General features: G+C 38.2%; 1 protein-coding gene across 2 annotated transcripts in view; it reads right to left on the bottom strand.

Moving 5' to 3' along the window:
• Positions 1–1,890: 1,890 nt before the first annotated feature.
• MARF1 (meiosis regulator and mRNA stability factor 1) overlaps positions 1,891–19,473 on the bottom strand; it is a 36,251-nt gene continuing 18,668 nt past the window's right edge. For both annotated transcript variants that reach the window (XM_032793416.2, XM_075069262.1), the window contains exons 13-27: positions 18,534–18,614; positions 17,915–18,151; positions 15,881–16,000; positions 15,268–15,443; positions 14,648–14,868; positions 13,263–13,405; positions 11,852–11,985; positions 10,978–11,180; positions 10,090–10,317; positions 9,382–9,612; positions 8,993–9,205; positions 7,387–7,447; positions 7,147–7,284; positions 5,642–5,812; positions 1,891–4,421 (exon numbers count right to left, since the gene is read on the bottom strand). In XM_032793416.2, coding sequence (XP_032649307.1) covers positions 4,186–4,421; positions 5,642–5,812; positions 7,147–7,284; positions 7,387–7,447; positions 8,993–9,205; positions 9,382–9,612; positions 10,090–10,317; positions 10,978–11,180; positions 11,852–11,985; positions 13,263–13,405; positions 14,648–14,868; positions 15,268–15,443; positions 15,881–16,000; positions 17,915–18,151; positions 18,534–18,614 — 2,593 coding nt within the window. In that variant the 3' untranslated portion in view covers positions 1,891–4,185. The remainder of the gene's footprint in view (positions 4,422–5,641; positions 5,813–7,146; positions 7,285–7,386; positions 7,448–8,992; positions 9,206–9,381; positions 9,613–10,089; positions 10,318–10,977; positions 11,181–11,851; positions 11,986–13,262; positions 13,406–14,647; positions 14,869–15,267; positions 15,444–15,880; positions 16,001–17,914; positions 18,152–18,533; positions 18,615–19,473) is intronic.

The following is a 19,473-nucleotide window of genomic DNA, read 5'->3' as shown; positions in this document are numbered from 1 at the left end:
TTCTCAGAGGGAGGAATTTCATGGACAGCTGTGTATTGTATATTGAGTACCAGATATTACTTTCAGGTGTAAATTTGTGATTTTTCATCTTGCTGTGCTTTGCTGTTCTTCATTTAGGAACCAGATTTCACTCTCAAATCCTTCCCCACTACCTCTTTGCATTTTCAACCCTCCCCCCAAACAGCAGTCAAACAGGAACAAAAAGTTACATGAAACCAAAGACGAAAACCTACTCCATATTACACCTTATACTCTTGTAAGATGTAATGTGGGCAAACCTAGCAATTTATATTTCTCGAACACTTCCAATTGCTTGCTTAATTATTAAATTTATAGCCTACTGATTTATACAAACTGAGATTCTATGAAAAGACTTATTTACAAGAAATGATAGGGTGACAAGGGGAAAATGAAACAAGAGAAATGGTTAAAACAAGATAAAGTAAAACCAAAAAGTCAACATTTTCTGCTGAAGCCAAGTTACATGTTAAGCTGTGACCATGATTTTATTTGTGCACAGTGGGAACTTGCACAACTAAAAAAGGTAGGGCTGCCAACTGTCTAATCACACAAACACCCTTCCCCAAGGCCCTGCCTCCCCTCCATTGCTTGCTGTCCCCCACCCTCACTCACTTTCACCAAGCTGGGGCAGGGGTCCAGACTCTGAGCTGGGGCCGAGGAGTTCAGAGGGTGGGAGGGGGCTCTGGGCCGAGCCTGGGGCAGGGGTTTGGGGTGGAGAAACAGGTGCAAGCTCTGGGAGAGAGTTCAGGTGCTGGATGGGGCTCAGGGTGGGGGTGGGGGTGAGGGTTCTGGAAGGGGGCTCAGGGCTGGGCCAGGGGATTGTGGTGCAGGCTCTGGCTGGGTGGCACTTACTTCGGTCGGCTTCTGGTCAGCAGCAGCCTCCGTGCCTAACCTGGCCCCGCACTGCTGCCAGAAGCGGCCAGCATGTCTGGCCCCTGCACCGGGAGGGGCAGGCAGTTCCACGAGCTGCCCCTGCCTGCAGGCACCACTCCCACTGGCTGCAATTCCTGGCCAATGGGAACTGCGATGTTGGCACTCAGGGCAGTGTGCAGAGCCCCCTGCCCTCTCTCCCCCTTGGGCAGCAGGGATGTGCCAGACACTTCTGGGAGCTGTGCAGAGCTTGAGGAGGTAGGGAGCCTGGCTTAGCCCCGCTGCACTGCCAGATTTTTAGCAGACTAAAATCATCCTGTTTGGCTTCAGTAGCCTCTGGGAAATAGTCTGATTCCAGGAGACTCCTGGCAAAACCGGGAGGCTTGTCAACCCTAAAAAAAATGGAGTGTGTGTGATTGTAATTATGAAACAGCGGTTACAGTTTTCATTAAACTACAACAGCAGTTCTAGAGAATCTTTTTGCTTCTACCCACCTTCATTTCTCCCCCATTTAAGAGCAATAATTTATGGCATTCATCTTGTTTACCTGGGTATTGTATACAAGTTCTCCATTAATCTTAAATTAAGTAGCTGCAACTAAAATTACTCACTTTCCTATTGAAAGCAGTGCTTATTCATTCAGGACCTATGATGTATATGAAGCAGCCTTTGTGCCAGTAACATATAAACACTTCAGGAGTTTTCATTAAAAGAAATACATTTTTTAGAAATCTAGACTAGTAAAATTTCAGGACTTCTGGTACGCTCATCCAGCTCTTCAAAAACTGCACAAGGAATATATTTATATCTAAATTGCATAACTGGAATTTTAAAAAATTTCATGGGAAGGTTTGCTGTTGGTTTTAATCTGGGTTTTTACAGAACAAACGTTTTACAGCTTTACTTTGCCGGGATGACTTAACTTGGTATGAGTGGGGGAAAAAGTAGTAAACAAGAATTCTAAGATATTTGTCTGTTCTTAGGTAAATAAGGCAAGAGTTATATGCTTGCTCGAAAATTTTATTGACACAACCATTTGGTCCCAACACACAAAACAGCACTTGAGCCACAAAAGAAAGTGTCTAACAAAATAGACAGCTATGAAAAACATTTTTCTTCCCCCTCCCACCTCGAGAAGATATAGCGCACATAAGTTGAGGGCTTCAGTGACACTTTTTTTTTTTTTAAACAGACATGAATCTAAATTAGTACAATTAATTTGTAAATTAAAGAATATCATGGTCCTAATTGTTTTGAATCAGTAAGTCACATCATTCAATTAACCTCTGGATAAAAAAATATATTGCAATTCAATTGGCTATTTTGTTACCGTATGAACACAACTTCCCCAAAATGTATTCTATTACTTTCAAACAGCAATTGAATCAGAATTACACATGAATCAAAAATATATATATATATATGCTGACCTCCATAAATGGTATAACCACCACATTCACATAAACATAGTACAGAGTTGTACCTCCATTTTTCCTCTATAGTATCAATCATTTGGTTTACTTTGCACTCTGGATGACTTGTAATTGTATCTCATGAAAATATAGATTTTACAATTTTTTGCACACACTACTGAAACAAAGATCTAAATGATCACTGTTAACCTTACAAAATCCATGTAAGGTGATAGCAGATGTATTACATTTAACTCATGAAATTATTAAAAGCATTCTAAAAAAATATACATTCTGTTTTTGCTTTCTTTAACACTATGTCTGTAGAGGTTTAATAAGGACTCAAACACTGTGCCATAATGCTCAGAAAAACTTCCAAGTGTTTCCCTGTATCCATAATGGCTGTAAGTTTAGTATTGGTAATACTTGGCTATATTTAAAAGATTTTTTAACAAAATCTGACTTGTAAAATTCTGTCTATAGCCATTATTTCGTGGCATTTTCAACTGCTGGCTATGAAATCTGAGCCCACTTTCCATCTCTCTTGTACATTACAAAATATAATCCATCTAAAAAAGAAACCATTCAACCAGTGGAAAACCTTAGGTACACGTTCTTTCAGTTTTACAGGAAATTTAGTCTGCCTGGCAAATACAACCCATTGTAAATGCCAAGTTTACCCAAAATGGGTATAAAGCCTCACTCACAGGACATTTCAGCCAACTAGAAATAAGGTCATTCCCACTGGTTTACCTTCCTTCCAAAGGCTGGCCTTTCCAAAAGCCAACACAAAATACCACAAAAAACTGAAAAAAGATTCCAACACTAGAAGTAAATATTAGAATAAAAACAGACACAGTTAAAAGACAACGTGATGAAGAATAAGCTTCCCATTTACCAAACATGCTTAAAAAATAGAAAACAAGGTTAAGCAGAATAACCTTGGCATTTCCACATACAGCTAGAACTTTCCTTGCAAGTGGAAATAACATCAATATCTTCCATCTTATAGCACTTTATATCACCTGCTCTATGATCCATAATTTATGCATTAAATGCATATTTTAGAAATATTGGAATCTTCCTAGTAACCTCATTTCCAAACACAAGAGTGTGTCTTCATTTTACTTTAAATTCATGACACCAAGACAATCTTTTTTTCCTTAACCCAATCCATGTCAAACTGGAACTAAACATAAAAGGGAAGCTTAAAACATCCTCAACTTCCTAGAAAGCTCCTTGACGGAACTGAAAGTTTCACAAAAAACATTTAAAACAAATTTTGCAATAAATCCACATAATCTTCTACAGACATCTTTACGTGAAAGGAATTACAATGCAATTACAAATCACCAGAAGGTGCACATAACACAAGCTTTCCCTCAATACAATCAAAAACCCACCACACTGTCATTCCAATCCAGTAACGGTTAAAATTCCTCAACAGGCTTTTAAGGACAGATCATGCATTTTATTAATACTGTCTGAAACAATCAGTAAGCAACAGCCTATAGAATATATTATGCTACATGTAGGATTACACCACCGATGAGGCTTAAAGAAAATAAAATCCATTCTACTTTAGTTGAGCATATTTTGCAGTAAATGAACACGATTGGTTTGGGGGGGAGGGGGCGGAGGGGGCGGAGTAAAACTTGTTAAGAATAATTTAATGAATACTGGAAGTTTTTTCAAAATAATAAAAATAGTTTGCCCTGCTGACAGCTGTGTTCAGTGTAAAAAGAACAAAATCTTCACAGAATACATCTAAATACAAATTAAGTGACTTCTAAGCCTTCTCATTAAAATACATAAGGGCTACCAAATAGCTATATTTTTGTGCAGAGTCCAACAGTATTTGTCTTTCCCACTAGAAGAAAATTTAAAGCTTGGTTACAGGTGCAAGTGAAAAGTTTGCTGCCAATTTCACTTTGTTTTTGTGTTGCTTTTTGGCTGGGCTGTCCATTGCTTCCTTGCTTAGTTGAGTTTCAGAAGATTGGTAAGGAGGCACTGAAGAATTCTCTGTGGCACTAGATACCACAGGGCCACAGCTCAAGTTTCCTTTTGCTACCGTGGTAACAATTCTGTTTTTTTCTTCTTCTGTTAGAATCATCATCTCTAAAATAAATACAACAGCTAAATTATTTACAAATATTTTATTTTCAAAATCAGATTCGTTTATGGCTATGCATTGATCGCCATATTTGGGGTCAGGATGGAATTTTCCTCCAGGGCAGACTGGCAGAGGCCCTGGAGGTTTTTTGCCTTCCTCTGCTGCGTGGGGCATGGGTCACCTGCTGGAGGATTCTCTGCACCTTGAGGTCTTTAAACCACGATTTGAGGACTTCAGTAACTCAGACATAAGTTAGGGGTTTGTTACAGGAGCGGGTAGGTGAAATTCTGTGGCCTGCCTTGTGCAGGAGGTCAGACTAGATGATCATAATGGTCCCTTCTGACCTTAAGTCTATGAATCTATCAGAACCATTTGATAAGAGTTCTCCCTGTGCGGGAGTGTGACTAGCAGATTTAAGAACCATGGCGCACTGATTCAGTTCTCATCTCTGCTGTTAATTTGATGTTTGGTTTTAACATTAAATATTTGTCTTGGTTTACCTATCTGTAAAATGGGTCTAATTCACAAACCACAATAAACTGTCTCAAATACTTCATGTGAAGTACTGTAAGACTACTGTTAAAGGGCTGCTGCAGGTCGCTAAATTACTGCCATGTGCCACTGTAATGATGACTGCATTTTAATTAAGGAGGAAGTGATTCCTGTAAATTCTGCATTTACCTCACAAGAGCGTTGTCGATTAATTGTTTGTGAAGCACTGACAGCTTCAGAGGGAACACCTCCATATAAGGTGCAATATATTGGAAGCAAATGCATAAGAAGTCAGTGGATCATGATCAGTCATTTGTTTGATGTTTTATTTTCAAAATTTTTAAAAAAGTTATCAGTGAAGTCTGATAAGTACCACGTAGGCTAGGTCTACACTTAAGGTGAGGTGTAGAGTACAGGCACTACATGTGTCGCTACGTGTCACAACGAAAGGCTCCAGCAGGGAAAGGTTCTGGCAGAGGGGAGGCAATGGGATACTGCACTGCTAAAAGCAGCGGTGTAGAGAAAGGAAGCACTGCTTAAGCATGTAGAGAGCCATGTAGAGTATATAACCTGAAGACTCAGGCATACAGGGTACTCTACTTGCCTAACCCGTCTCTCACACATACACTGCTATTTATACTTATTCTAGCTGGGCATGCAGTGTCTTACTCTACGGGCCACTGTAAACATAGACCTAGCTTCCGGATACCTGCCCATGGCTATTAACTCTTACCAGAGAGAGGTGGAGTGCGTTCCTCAAACTGAATGAGGTCTGCAGATTCAAGAATGACTGGATCAGGTCTCAGTTGTGGGGATGGTAGGCAGGAAGGAACTGGTTCACACAAGAGGTCAACAGGTGATGTATTTGTGAGGCAAAGGAGTTCTTGTTCAGTGTGATTAGAAACTGCAAAAATAAAATGATCTTTCAAAATATCACCAATTTTAAATATATAAATGCCATAGTAAATATATTAATAGCTGATAAATGCTAAGTCTGCAGCAAAAATGTTTTAAGGGGATTTACTGACTAAACCCAAACTGAAATTTGTTCAACCCAAAGCCTGACACACCCCAACCCCTTGTAACATGACCTGATGTTCGTCAAGCTTGCACCCTGAAAGAGAGAGGCAAGGGAGTAACTTCCTGAGGAAGAGCTTTTAAGCAAGAAAGTTAGCTGCCATACTCAGACACTATTTCCATGTAGAAATACCAAGCTCCTACCAACCATTGCAAGAGGACATGATCTCTTAAAGAACTGATCTCTAACCAGGTAAGATGTTAAAGAACGTATTTAATTGCATCTTGAACGAGGCCTGGATGTAAAAGTTGGATGCAGCTATGTCAACTTATCATAGGCGTGAAAAATCCACACCCCTGACCGACACAGCTATGCTGACCTAACCCCCAGTGTAGGCACAGCTATGTTGCCAGAAGAATGCTTCCACTGTAGCTCGGGGAGGTAGATGAACCCCTTCCATCAGGGTAGGCTATGTCTACACTACAGGGTTATATACCAGCATACCTATGGCAATGTAGCTAGGCCAGCATAATCTCTGTAGTGTAGACATACCCTGAATCAGTAGTGAGTCCAGGGCACACTATCCTACTCCTCACAGAAATAGACCTAATAGGTTCCTCCCAACATCAACTAAAGCTTCTGTCTCAAGGGCCATTCTATTATAGTAATCCAGCATGGAGGTGACAAAGGAATTGGTAACCATGGCAAGGTCTGTGCAACAAGGCCCAGGCTCCTGCCTACTTGCAGATGGAAAAAAAACTACACCAACAGAACTGCTGCTGCTATTAGCAGATGTAGCAGCAGCGAGGGAGAGCCAAGGCTGCAAATCATATGCAAAAAAAGGAAGTAATACAGCTGCACGTCAAGGTACAGGTACTCTCCTTGTGGAATCCCCTAGTAGGCCATCATCATTTGCATTTAAATTTCACTTTAGCGTGTCTTCAACTTCCATGGAGGCGAAGGGAAGTAAGGGAACTCATCTGAACAAGGTTTTCTGCAACTTGGAATATCAAACTTCAGGAGCGCATAGACACATGCTCCACCTCACATAAAGAGGAATGTATGTCTAAGACTTTTGTGAAAGAAGTCTGATAGCTTTAAACTCCTTACATCACAGAAGTTTACTTCAAATAACTAAGTCACACAGCTCTTTCCCCATGCTGCTTTCAGTGTATTTCTCCACGGACTGAAGAATTTTATATACATTAAGTTTGCATTACCATTGCTAGGTGTTCCTAGTTTTGATTCCATTGATGCACTGGATCCTAGAATCTCCATGTGTTCATTACTGTCAGTAAGTTGATTTCCATGATCATCCACATGATCAGCAGGGGAAAACCTGGGTGAGCTAAAACGAGCTTCAAAAAAAGGCAAGTTAATTTGTCTCTGATCACCTCTAAAAAGATACTTGTAAACATCAGTGTGATAGTTGGCTTATGAAGTTCAATTGGCTTACTTACTTTTCATGTCATTCTTTAGTACTACAATTCTCTTATGCCCATGTCCTTTGATCCAGACCACCTACAAGATAAAAAGAACAACGTAACCAGAGTGCACACACTAACCTTAACACCTAATCCATACTACTCCCTAGTTCTCACACACTATGAAAAAATTTCTAAAGGAATGCAAGCTAACTCAGACTATTCACATTAGATTGCCCAATTAGAAGTCTTGTCTCGATAAATAAAAAGAGATGCTAAACAGCACAACAGGATGTCTGAAGCTCATGCATTTTTCAGCCCCATATTTTCAAAACAGATTGGGGAGCTGTTACTGTAAACTGCTCTCCAAAAAAGATTAGTTTGCTTGAAAAGCTTAAGACCAAAGATTTTTTAATATCTTAGAGCAGGGGTGGAAAAAACTTTTTGGCATGAGGGTCACATCTGGGTATAGAAATTGTATGGTGGGCCACGAATGCTCACTAAATTGGGAGTTGGAGTGCGTGAGGGCTCCAGCTGGGGGTGCAGGCTCTGGGGTGGGGTTGGGGATGAGGAGTTCGGGGTGCAGGAGGGTGCTCTGGGCTGGGACTGAGGGGTTCGGAGGGTGGGAGGGGGATCACAGCTGGGGCCGGGGCAGAAGGGTGGGGCTTGGAACGAGGTCAGGGGCAGGCTCCCAGCAGCGCTTACCTCAAGCAACTCCCAGAAACAGCAGCATGTCCCCCTCCAGTTCCTATGCGGAGATGAGGCCAGCAGCTTTGCACGCTGGCCTGTCTGCAGGTGCTGCCCCTGCAGTTCCCATTGGCTGTGGTTCCCGGCCAATGGGACCTGCAGGGGCAATGCGTTTAGTGGAGGCAGTGTGCAGAGCCCCCCTGGCTGCCCCTACTCTGAGTTGGAGGAGGGACGTGCCGCTGCTTCCAGGAGCTGCGTGGAGTAGGGCATGACTCCAACCCCACTCCCCAGCTGGAGCAAGGCAAGCCCCAGACCCTACTTCGCTGTGGGAGCTCGAGGGCCAGATTAAAACATCTGCAGGCCGGATGTGGCCCCTGGGCTGTAGTTTGCCCACCTCTGTCTTAGAGTGTATAAACCACCTGGCTGACATCTGAGATGCCACACTAAAATTCAAATTTGTGGCATTCCTATGGCTTTTAGTTTGGTAGTAAGGGTTCAAAGTTACATGGCTACTGGGACATTATGAGGTAAACTTAGGACAAATATGCAACTCTCCAACTGCAATACATTGTTTCTCTTTAGCAACTACATGAAGGGTCAATTCTCACTTGGTGAATGCTAACAACATTTCTGATCCATCAAGGAGTGGGGGGGGGGGGTTCATGGAGTTTTTACTGCATTTTTATTTACATATGCATTCATTCGATTCAAACAATGAATACGCTGAGTAAATATGGCTCTGTTGACCAGTCCAGTTCAGCAAAATTGAGATTGTTAAAATATGTAACATGTCTAGTATGAATTTCCTTGTGACTATAGCAGCAGATCATACAAAGTATGAAGCAGAATTTCAGTTGCATAATGTATTTAAATTAAATGCTCTAAGAAACTGTTTACTGAAGCCATTCAGGAATCTTAAATTAAGATTATGATGCAGTAATAAAGTTCTTCAGACCTGTGGAATTGCTCCCAACAGCTCTTCTAGACTATTATATCCATATATTTTGGGCTGCAACACTTCTGCTGTATATTTGCTATATGCTGTTGGGAACTCGTGAAGGAAGATCTGCTGGTAGTGGTACGTGTGAAGCAAGGACCTCACATTCTTTGCAAACAAATACAGATTTGTAAGTTTCACACATTCTTCTGCCACATCATTGGTAAAAACCTGCACAACAGCAAAGAAATGTCACTATACAAACTTACGCTTCTGTTAGTCATAGTAATATCCTTTGAAAATACATGCAAGCACGACATACTGTATCACAACTAAAGCCAAATAACATGAATAAGTTTTAAGTATGGTTCTAAAAACCCAATCAGCTTTCCTAGTAGTTTCCATACCTCAACCAAGTAAGGCAGACTCTTCAGGAGTTCAGTTAAGGTCATAAATCCATATTCACATGGATTAAGGGGAGCACTGTGGATAGTTTCATAATGCCTTTTAAGCTCGTCAACGGAAAGAAAGGTGGTTTCATCCCAAGACATCATCAGTACCAGTAGTTGTGCAGTCAGAGTACGTAGAGACTTTCTATTTATCAGCTGAATCTGTTTACCAGATTCTGTGTCAGCAACCTGACGAAGTTTGATGTTAAAAAACAGAAGAAAAATGAGTAAGTCGGAGTTCTATAAAATGGGTATAAAATAGGTTAGGCCTTTTCGGATACAAATATTTTCCATTAGATAATCTAAACTATAAAAGAAAAAAAACTTTCTACACGGAAATATTTTGACCTTAGAAATAATTCTGCTGCAGCGGTTTTACAGTCTCTGGTGCTCTATAGGACAAAGCAGTTTACAGGTCTATGTATTTTCTTTCAATCAGAAAAAGTCAAAGCACCAATTCTCTGAGCAAAACACTAAGGAATTTCAAAGGGAAGGGGAAACACAATGATTCCCATTGCAATGAAATAAGGTAAAAATATCAAATAAACATGCAATCTTGATATTTGAAAACAGTTTAGACAGGGAATTTAATGTCTTTGGTTCTACAAACATGAAATCAAGGCTTTTTTTTTTTTAAAATAAAAGACCACACTAAAAACAGTTTACCTTCACAACGTGGCAAAGCTTTTGCATTAAAGCTAGAACTGAGCTGACATCGTAGTCATGAAGGCGCAATGTGTAACCAAACGTTTTACTGTATTCTGTAAGTAAATCAGTCATCATAAGGCAGTTGTCTTTCTGAGATCGCAGCAGTTTAACTAACTGGGCGGCTAGAGCTTTGACCCGTTCCACTTCTGTCAGAGTCAGAATTTTTTCCTCTCCGCATTCTAATACCTTAAAAAAAATGAAATCAAATTAAAAAAAAATAAAAAATGAAGTTACTCTTTGTTAATGAAGTTACTTACCTAAACTGACCGGAAAATCCAGTTTGCAACTAACATTCAGTAAAGGATTAGATATTTATGTGACTATTTTACATAATGATTCAGCTACTTTACATAAGGTATCTACATGAAAGCAAGCAGAGTTAACAGACATTCCTCAAGAGAGAGAATCAAGTAAGTCTTGCTTCAGCTACTGAATTTAGTCTGCTTTTATTGTCTAAACTAAGTCAAACAGAGAAAGTAAATAAAGTTTGTTGTGAACTAGATTTTTAAAATCCAGTTTCAATAATTCAAGGTTAATTACAGAAACTTAAAAGTTTTTGTGTGTGTGTTTTTTTTTTTTAAGTCTTTAACCTGATAGCGTCCTTTAAAATAAATAAATAAATAAATAAACAAACACAACACACTTTCTGTGGTCTGTGAAAAATAGTAAATATAACTAGCCAACCAAGTGTAATCATGAAAGGTTAGAGGTGCAGGCAGATACACAATTCACAACTCCTAGTGAAGTTAACTACCTGGAAATAGCTCTTGATGATAGTAAGAATACAGTCTATTCTGGTGTGATCTGAAAAATGCTTAAATATACCTTAACATTTCTAGAACTTACTTGCAAGACATCTGGTATGGCTTCAAAAAGTTCAAGGAGTTTGGTAAACCCATAATAAGCAAGTTTGCATTGACGGCCAAAGTGGTGGTGGTAAGAAGGAATAAATTTATTAAAGGGCATTCGGAAATGGGGTTGATGACGCAGCAAGTCAACTACCTCCTTAGAGAATTGCTTTGTTCTTTCAATTTCTTCCTGGGTACGTTCTGAAAGTGAAAGACATTAAAACGAAGTGAACAGCCACATAATAGTGAGTTTACAAGGCAAGAAAGCATATACAAAGAAAATACAGGGCATCAAAATTAGCATATTTTTAGCTTCATATCAGCCACAAAAAAAAAAAACCATTTTTTTTTTGTTGAAAGAACTTGCCAGTACAGCAGAAAGTCTCTGCCATGTTTACATATTTACTTTGTAAAATAATAAATCACGTGGCAATCACTGTGCAGTATTTACTAAGCAAGTTTTCTTGTTTCATACTCCAACAATTTCTCCCCCTCTAGCCATCCTGGACAAAGTTTAACTAAACTCAATATTACTTAGTAAAATGAATACAAAATATGACACTAACAACATTCCATTCCATTTATTCCATTACAGAAATTTTGCTTTTTAAATGGCTAGGATTATACATAACCACCTCTCAATCATGGGATTATGATAATATTATGGCATAATCTGGCAACAAGTACAGAAGAAAACCGTCAAAAGAGAGGAGAGGAACATCTTAATTATACATTTGTATTTGCTTTACCCAATTAGCTAATTTGAAGTTATTTGAGAACACAAAATATACTGGCAATAGTGAAGGTAGAATGTCATTTGTATAAATTAATAAACTATTATTTTACAGATCAAAATGATGATATGGCCATACCTCTTTTGGGGATACAAATTACCATTTCATTGTCTTGCTGAGACAAACAGATTGTTGTATCTGGAATTTCTGATATTATATCTGCCAACTCACACACTCCATATTCAGTAACATCCCAATCTTTAGAGAAACACCTGAGTAGTTTAAAAAAAATTTTTAAAGCAATTTCAGAATGTTGATGTATTTTACACAGGACAATTAAATGTGAAAGTTAGCAATCAGTTTGCACAAACAAAAAAAAATACAAATATAATTAGTTATCAAGACAGAACCCACACTTCAATGAAATGAAAGGCATTTTCACACTGCTAGTGATATAAGCACTTAAGAACCCATAACCCAGGAGACATTTGTAAATCAAGTGCACAAAATCAAATATTCCTATTAACTTCAGAACTAAGTCATACACTGGTGCTTCAGATGCATGTGGAATGAAGCGTGAAGCTGTGTATACCAACTACTGGGTGCCTCAGACTGATTTAAATGATAAAAATGAGAATTTAAAGAAGGTTACTTCACTAATCCAGAACTTTATATAGTAGCTTTGGAGTTACAAAACAAACAAACAAACAAACAAACAAACAAACAAACCTTTCACAAGACAAGCAAACATGGCCTATTTTCTTGTTCTGCAAGAAGGCAGCAATTGCCATATAATAAAACTTCATGTGCTACAGTCTCCTGAAGACATGTGTCAGCTGCTACCTCCTGACTTCACACTAGGGAAAGTAACATGCTGAGATTGATTTAAAAAAGATTCTGCTAATCTAAGAATATCAGAGATGGAATGTTACTGGCAAAGTGAAGACAGCACTAATTCCTCTTTGGATTTTTGCCCATTATTACTCCCCCAAACAATCAGATACCCTTGCTACAGCTACTAAATTATACTGGTTTGAAACCCCCCACTGCCAGCCCCTTCCTCCTCTCTCTCTCCCCATGCTTGAAAAAAAGACAGACAGTCTCCTTTTCCACAAAAAGGAAACAAAAAAACCAGAACCACAAAATAGCACCTACTTTCTCAAGCTAGTCTGCATTACAAGTATGCCACGCATTAGTGAATAAATGTAATCATTTAACCGCATGTCTTAAGGAGCAAGTTAACAAGATATAGTACCCCAATTTGAAGTAGCAAAGTTTTAAGGCAATTGAAAAATTAAGTGCTAAAGTAATGCTGTACTACATTCCAAAAAGTTCCTATAGTAATAATGGACTATTTTCAATCCTTTCTAACATCTGATAAATTCCACCTTCTGATAATCTAACATTACAATGAAAAGGCAACAATGTAGTATGTTTTTGTATTAGAATTCTGAGTGCCAACCCCTCTTACTCTACACTTTTAAAGAAAAGCAGGTGCAAATGTGAACAGCAGATGTCTTGATATTTGGTAAAGACAAAAACAACTTACCAGTGATAAGCCTGTAAGAATTCTCTCACGATAACTTGTTTACTGGCCTGGGATTTGAGAAGTTTCAATAAGTCTTGAGTGAAACGTTTTACTTGGGCCCTGTATGTTAGGGTTAACAAGCGTTTAGAGCCCATGCCAAGAATCTAGAACATAAAACAACAATAAATCTCTTAACAGCATAAAAGCCAAGCAGTGATTTCTCAGCACTGATCACTTGTGACCTCCTGCCACCCTCCACAGTAAATAATGTTATAAGCTATTTAGGTAAAAAGGAGGACAGACTGTGGTAAAAAATATTAAGTGCATGACTATGAGAAGCTCTCTTTCCATATACTTCCATAACAAATCATAGATCATTAGGAAAGCACAACAAACGCTTCCTCCAAGGGAACTGACATATGTGCTGTAAGAGGTGATTTAGTCGAGGTTGTTGTAAAATCCACAATAGCATGCTTTTTCTAAGACCAGCTAATGTTAACAAATACACTACTAAAAAGCTATGTGTCCAAAAGACTGTATAGAATTCCCTGATCAAACAGTATCACTTCATAAAAATCAGGACTACTCAGTTTGAGACAGTCCCAACTAGTAATACTGATGCTCTGCTCTGTCTAAATGCAGGTGAGAGAATTATCCAAATAGCCAGCTAACCAAGGCAGCTGAAGAGACCACCACAAGCATGAAGACAAAAAGGAGACTTCAAGATTAACTACATAAACCTCAAGTTTGAGCTCCTTGAATCTACCACTAAATATTTAGCTTAGTAAAAAGAAGGTTTAGCAGTGGACTTGATCACAGTTTACAAGTACCTAAATGAACAACAAATATTTGATAATACGCTCTTCAATCTCGCTGACAAAGGTATAACATGATGGAATGGCTGGAAGTTGGAACTATATAAATTCAGACTAGAAATAAGGCTAAGTTTTTAAATGTGATGGTAATTAATCATTTGACAATTTACCAAAGTTCTCCACCAGTGCGAATTTTTAAATCAAGTTGGTTAATTTTCTAAAAATAGACTCTAGGAATTATTTTGGGGAAGTTCTATGGCTTCTGTTATACAAGAGATCAGACTAGAAGTGACTAGATGATCACAATGGTTCCTTGCGGCATTGGAATCTATGAAAGTTAGATCTAAGAGAACTTCATATATTCATAAGTTCTGAAAACACAATAGCAGCTGTCATGGTTATAATCTCAAAAATAAATGAACTGAGAAACAACTGAATCCTAGGCACAGCCATCTCCTTTGTAGAAATGGACAAGGTAGGTGAACAAATACGTTCTGTGCCAACCACTGACACACTCATGAACTCAGCTGATTCAAGCAGTGAATGTGTGTAAACAAAAAAAAGAAAAAAAAAAAGTGACATTGAACTCACTTGTAATACATGTGGCACTGCTTCCAGTAAATCCATTAACTTGGAATACCCATAGTCAGACACACGACACTGCTTCGCAAAGTGATGATGATATGTTGGGATGAATTTACTGACAGGTATGATACATGATGGTTGGCTTTTAAGTAGATCTATCACTTCTCTACTGAACTGAATAAGCTGTGGGTTACCTACAGGGCTCTTCGAACGTAAAAGCCAAGGATCTAGAAGGAGAAATTTTTTTTAGAATGAGATGTTCATTTCAGATACACATTATATTACTAAGAGTTTATTAATACCATTCCTCCACAAATGGGGGAATATCTAAATAATTTTAGAAATGTTAATATACACTGAAAACAACTTAAATACTCAAATTTTCTATTGAAACCTTTGATAAGAGATCAATTTACTGTATGCAACTAATATGAGCAGAACTTTTGAGACATTTTAAAAAACAGACTTAAAAAAAGTTATGAAGACTGAATAAAAAGGGTACTAGTGCTAAATAATTTAACTTCTATTAAAAAAAACAAAAAAAAAAAAATCACAGTGAAAGAGTCCTTCTTTTACTGCTAGTTACCCAGTTGCAGAGAAAAAGCCAGATAAAAAGTGTTACCTACCTGTAGTTGGGGGGGGTGGTTTGTTGTGTATCCACTTAACAACTTTAATGCTGTTTTGGGCAGTGGCAATATTAACTCCAGGAACACAGGTGATAAGATGCTCCAAGGGAACACCTCCCTGGCCTTCCTGCACCATTTTTAGATCACTGAACTCTGACATATAACAATCAGGAAAGCTTTAAAAAAGAAAGATGAGAACAGAAAAATTCCAAATTACTAAAATACTATGAACAACAATCAATAACCAATAATCCCCTTCATAAATACTAATATAAAGGACATTTCTTGCACAAAGAACTTTTTAGACATCCTATTATCCTGTGACTATTTCATAACCAAGACACAGCTTAGATTTTGTATGCCTTTAAAAAACAAAAAAACAAACAAAAAACTCTACATGTATTGAAAACATTTTTTTAAATCCACAATAAAAGTAATCTTTATTCAACTGCTCCCAGATTTTTTGATAAATGAAGCTCAAGTATCCAAAACAATTACCTAAGAGAAATAACACTTCATCATGTTCATAAAATTTTCATTAGAAAAAGAGATGAGATAAAATCCTTACCATATCTATTCATACATTAAAAGAAACAGAGTTAAGCTTGTTTACCTTAGTAAAGGCACAGTGCCCTCATGGGTCTGCAGCAGACTGTGCACTTGAGGTCCAAATGTCTTCAAAGACAAAATCACAAAAGGAATTTTGTAGGAGTCTGGATCAAATTCATGTTCACTGTAATGACAAGAGAAGTACTTAACTATGTTTACATCATGCTCAAATTGAAGAAATGTGCATATAGGTACAAAACTAGTGCTAGTTGGAGATAAGGTTGAGAAAAAACCTAGAGCATGGGGGTTTTCCTACTTTTCACAGTATAAACTACGTTAGTTTCATGGATTACCTCCCCACCCATTCACATAATATTCATATGGTAACTACAGCAATTGCTTAAATGGAGAAGTAACATTAGATACTCCTGGGGCGATTTTGCTCCACTGTGCACGTGCAGAATTCATGTCCACTGCAGATTATTTTTTTTAGACTCTGCAGAAAATACATTCTGCTGGTGAGATGCTTCAGTTACGCCTTCCACCCACCAGGGGCTGCTGTGATATCAGAACAGAGGGCAGTTGGTTCACCGGCCATAGTAGCCAGCAGCTGATGGGAGAAGGAGAGACTGCATTCCTCACAGCCCTAGCCCACAGGGCCAGGTGAGGAGACGCAGGATATGAGGGAAGAAACAGACACAGCAGGGCACATGGGATTGCTGGGGAGTGTCTCAGACTGGGGTTCAGAAGGGCTAGTGGGGGGACAGACTAGGGCTGGGATTCAATGGAAGTGGGGGTGCAGAGACATATGGGGATAGGGGAGGGAGTGTGGCTAAGTGGGGTGCAAGGACACATGGGAAAGGGGGGAATGCAGGGACAAATAGAGATGGGGTAGATGTGCCTGCCTGAATGGGAGAGGCTAGGGGTTAGCCAGGATCTGCATGGGAGAGGCTCCCAAACTCCCTAACAACCCCTACCCCCCTCTGGCAAAACAACACAAAACAAAAACAAAAAAACCACACTGTTCCATACTTCTCCCACCACGTCCAACCACCCTCCAGGTTCATTCCCAGGCTTCTTCCCAGCAATTAACTCCCTCTCCCTCATCCCGACTCCCCCAAGCCTTTGCAAGGCTTCCGAGGGGTGCAGGAAATACATTTCTGTATTGTAGTTTAAATGAATTATTACTCAAAGTTATGTATTATTTGCCTAGTTAGGAATCTATTTGTCAAAAAACATTTCCATTTTTTGTTGTCTGTATTGTTACAGATATACTTGTTGGCAGGTATTTTGAAACAGATTACCAAAATAACTGAAACTGACATGATTATATGGTGTTATTTTGACAAAATAGGCAGAATTTTGCCAATTTCAAAATACCGTATGTAGCTTTTTAAATTTTTTGACACAGAATTCCCTCAGGACTAATTAGAAAGATATTTCATGTACTTTTACTGTAGCTGTTGTACTGTGACTTACCAGCTAGACACAATGAGGAGAGACAACACCATGTAACCAGACACCTATCTGCATACTAGTAGCAAATGCTCAGTTACCAACTTTGGTTGTTGACAACTAATCCTATTGCACAATTGGTCACTGAAATAAGTTTAACTTTGAGATAACAGTGAAGTTTTTAGGTTATGATGGGCTGCCAGCTGACTAAAGATAGCTAGAGTGTAAATTAAATGGAATTCTCAAAGACTTCACAATTATTGTCTCAGTGAAAAATTAAGCAATTCTTTTTCAACTTTATCAAAATATTTCCCTTCTAACCAACAATAGGATTGAGGTGTGCATTTCAGTCTCAACATAACAAGCATATTTCATCCTCAGTAATTAGGCTGCAATGCATAAACACCACATCCTCAAAAACACGAGCCCACTAAATCATGATACTAACTTTGATTTGAAGATGGATGTTGTGCCATCTCTGCTCTTTTGTTCATTAGTCCCTATGATCAGACACTTCAACTTTTAATATGTAACAGTGATTAAATGTGCTATAAGATATACAATCTCAAAAGATGTTTGTTTGTTTTTTTAAGGTACAAATTTAGTATAAAAACAAACCCAAACTATTGCATACATAGCCTACCTAAAGTCTTTATTCAGACAATGCTGCTTACAAATGGGCTCATGATATTCCAATTCTTCAAATATTACAGGACTGCAATTTGCTGATGAGCCATCATGAGATTGTGAAGATCCTAAAGGACTCTGCCGGGCTTGGCTGCTGGGTAAGAGACACACCAAGCGTCCATTTCCTTGGTCACGGATTGCCACAGTATCCGTTAATTTATACAGATCTGATGCTATTAACTTGTGTCCAAATCTAAAATGAAAAAAGATTTAAGTGTACTTTAGCCATAAAAATAAACATTCAATGTTCAAAACTAGAACAAATGTTCAATTACAGAATGCAATAATGAACCACAGTAAGAAATAATTCAGAAGTAAATTACAGGCTACTCAAAATTAACCAAAAGGCTAATTTAAATCACAAGTCTTTCTATCTTGGAAGAAGCCAAACTAAAGAGATTTTAAAAAACTAGTTATGGGAGCCCAGTTAAAAATATTTGTGCAATATACTGTGTATGCAGAGGTTGATAAGGAGCAAAAAGTTATTTTATATCTCCATTGTAATTTACTGTACAAGACAGGAACTGAGAGTTTCTGAAAAGAGTAATTTAAAACGAGTGCAATTTAGAACCTACTTTTTTTCATATATTTCTGTGAACTTGAATATAGGCAGACAACAAGCAGGAGCATCCTGAAGAATGGACATTGTTTCTGAGCTGAAAATATAATTTTGAACGGTTATAAATAAATATATCTTAAACTTTTCTATTTAAATTATCTATGTAATCTCTAGTAGCATTCAAATATTCAGTTACTTCACTTACACACATAGGGAATTCTTTCATTACTAAATTACACCAAATAATTCTACTGAAGTCAACAGTATTAAAATGGTACAAGGGAGAGGATGCCTTTAGTTTAAACCCTTCACATGTAAAAATTAATATTGAACACTAGGACTCTTCAGTCTACTAATATCTCAAATAAAGAAAAAGTATTTAAGTGATGGAATACAACGTAAAGGCAGGAATTAGGGTGCACTTAAATTACATCTGTGAATACTACTTTTGGATATTAGGTGTAAAGAGATCATGGGACAGATTCTGTTACATCCAGCCAATGCCATGGAGGTCAATGCACTTCAGAGAAAGATATAACAATGTGTATTAGACTCCTGCCCTCTAGTTCTGTCATCTAGGAGACTTTTCTAAAGGAGTTACTGAAAATCTTGCATGTAAGGTAAGGACCAGATATCTGTGGAAAGTAATACTAACACTACATCACTAAAAGTTATCAATCTGGATTAAATCTTGACTGTATTAATAGACGGCTTGGCCAGGAAGAAACAAAGGGTATGACAATGCAATAATGAGAATAAATAAAATAGTCAACTCTATGTGATAACAAAAACAAGTTTGCAAGAAAAATCAATCCTCTCCCCAAAAATTTCAAGGAATAATGAGCACCATTTTTCCTTAAACTGAAGCTTTTTTTGTGTGACAAAATAAATATTTTTCCTTCCAGTGGTTTCTTTCAGCATAAAAAGTATATGATGCAAGATAGAAAGTACACTTC

Source organism: Chelonoidis abingdonii, chromosome 9 (assembly GCF_003597395.2).
Source record: "Chelonoidis abingdonii isolate Lonesome George chromosome 9, CheloAbing_2.0, whole genome shotgun sequence".
Classification (NCBI taxonomy): domain Eukaryota; kingdom Metazoa; phylum Chordata; order Testudines; family Testudinidae; genus Chelonoidis; species Chelonoidis abingdonii.
Note: the sequence above shows the minus strand (reverse complement) of the source record. Positions and strands in the feature narration are given on the sequence as shown.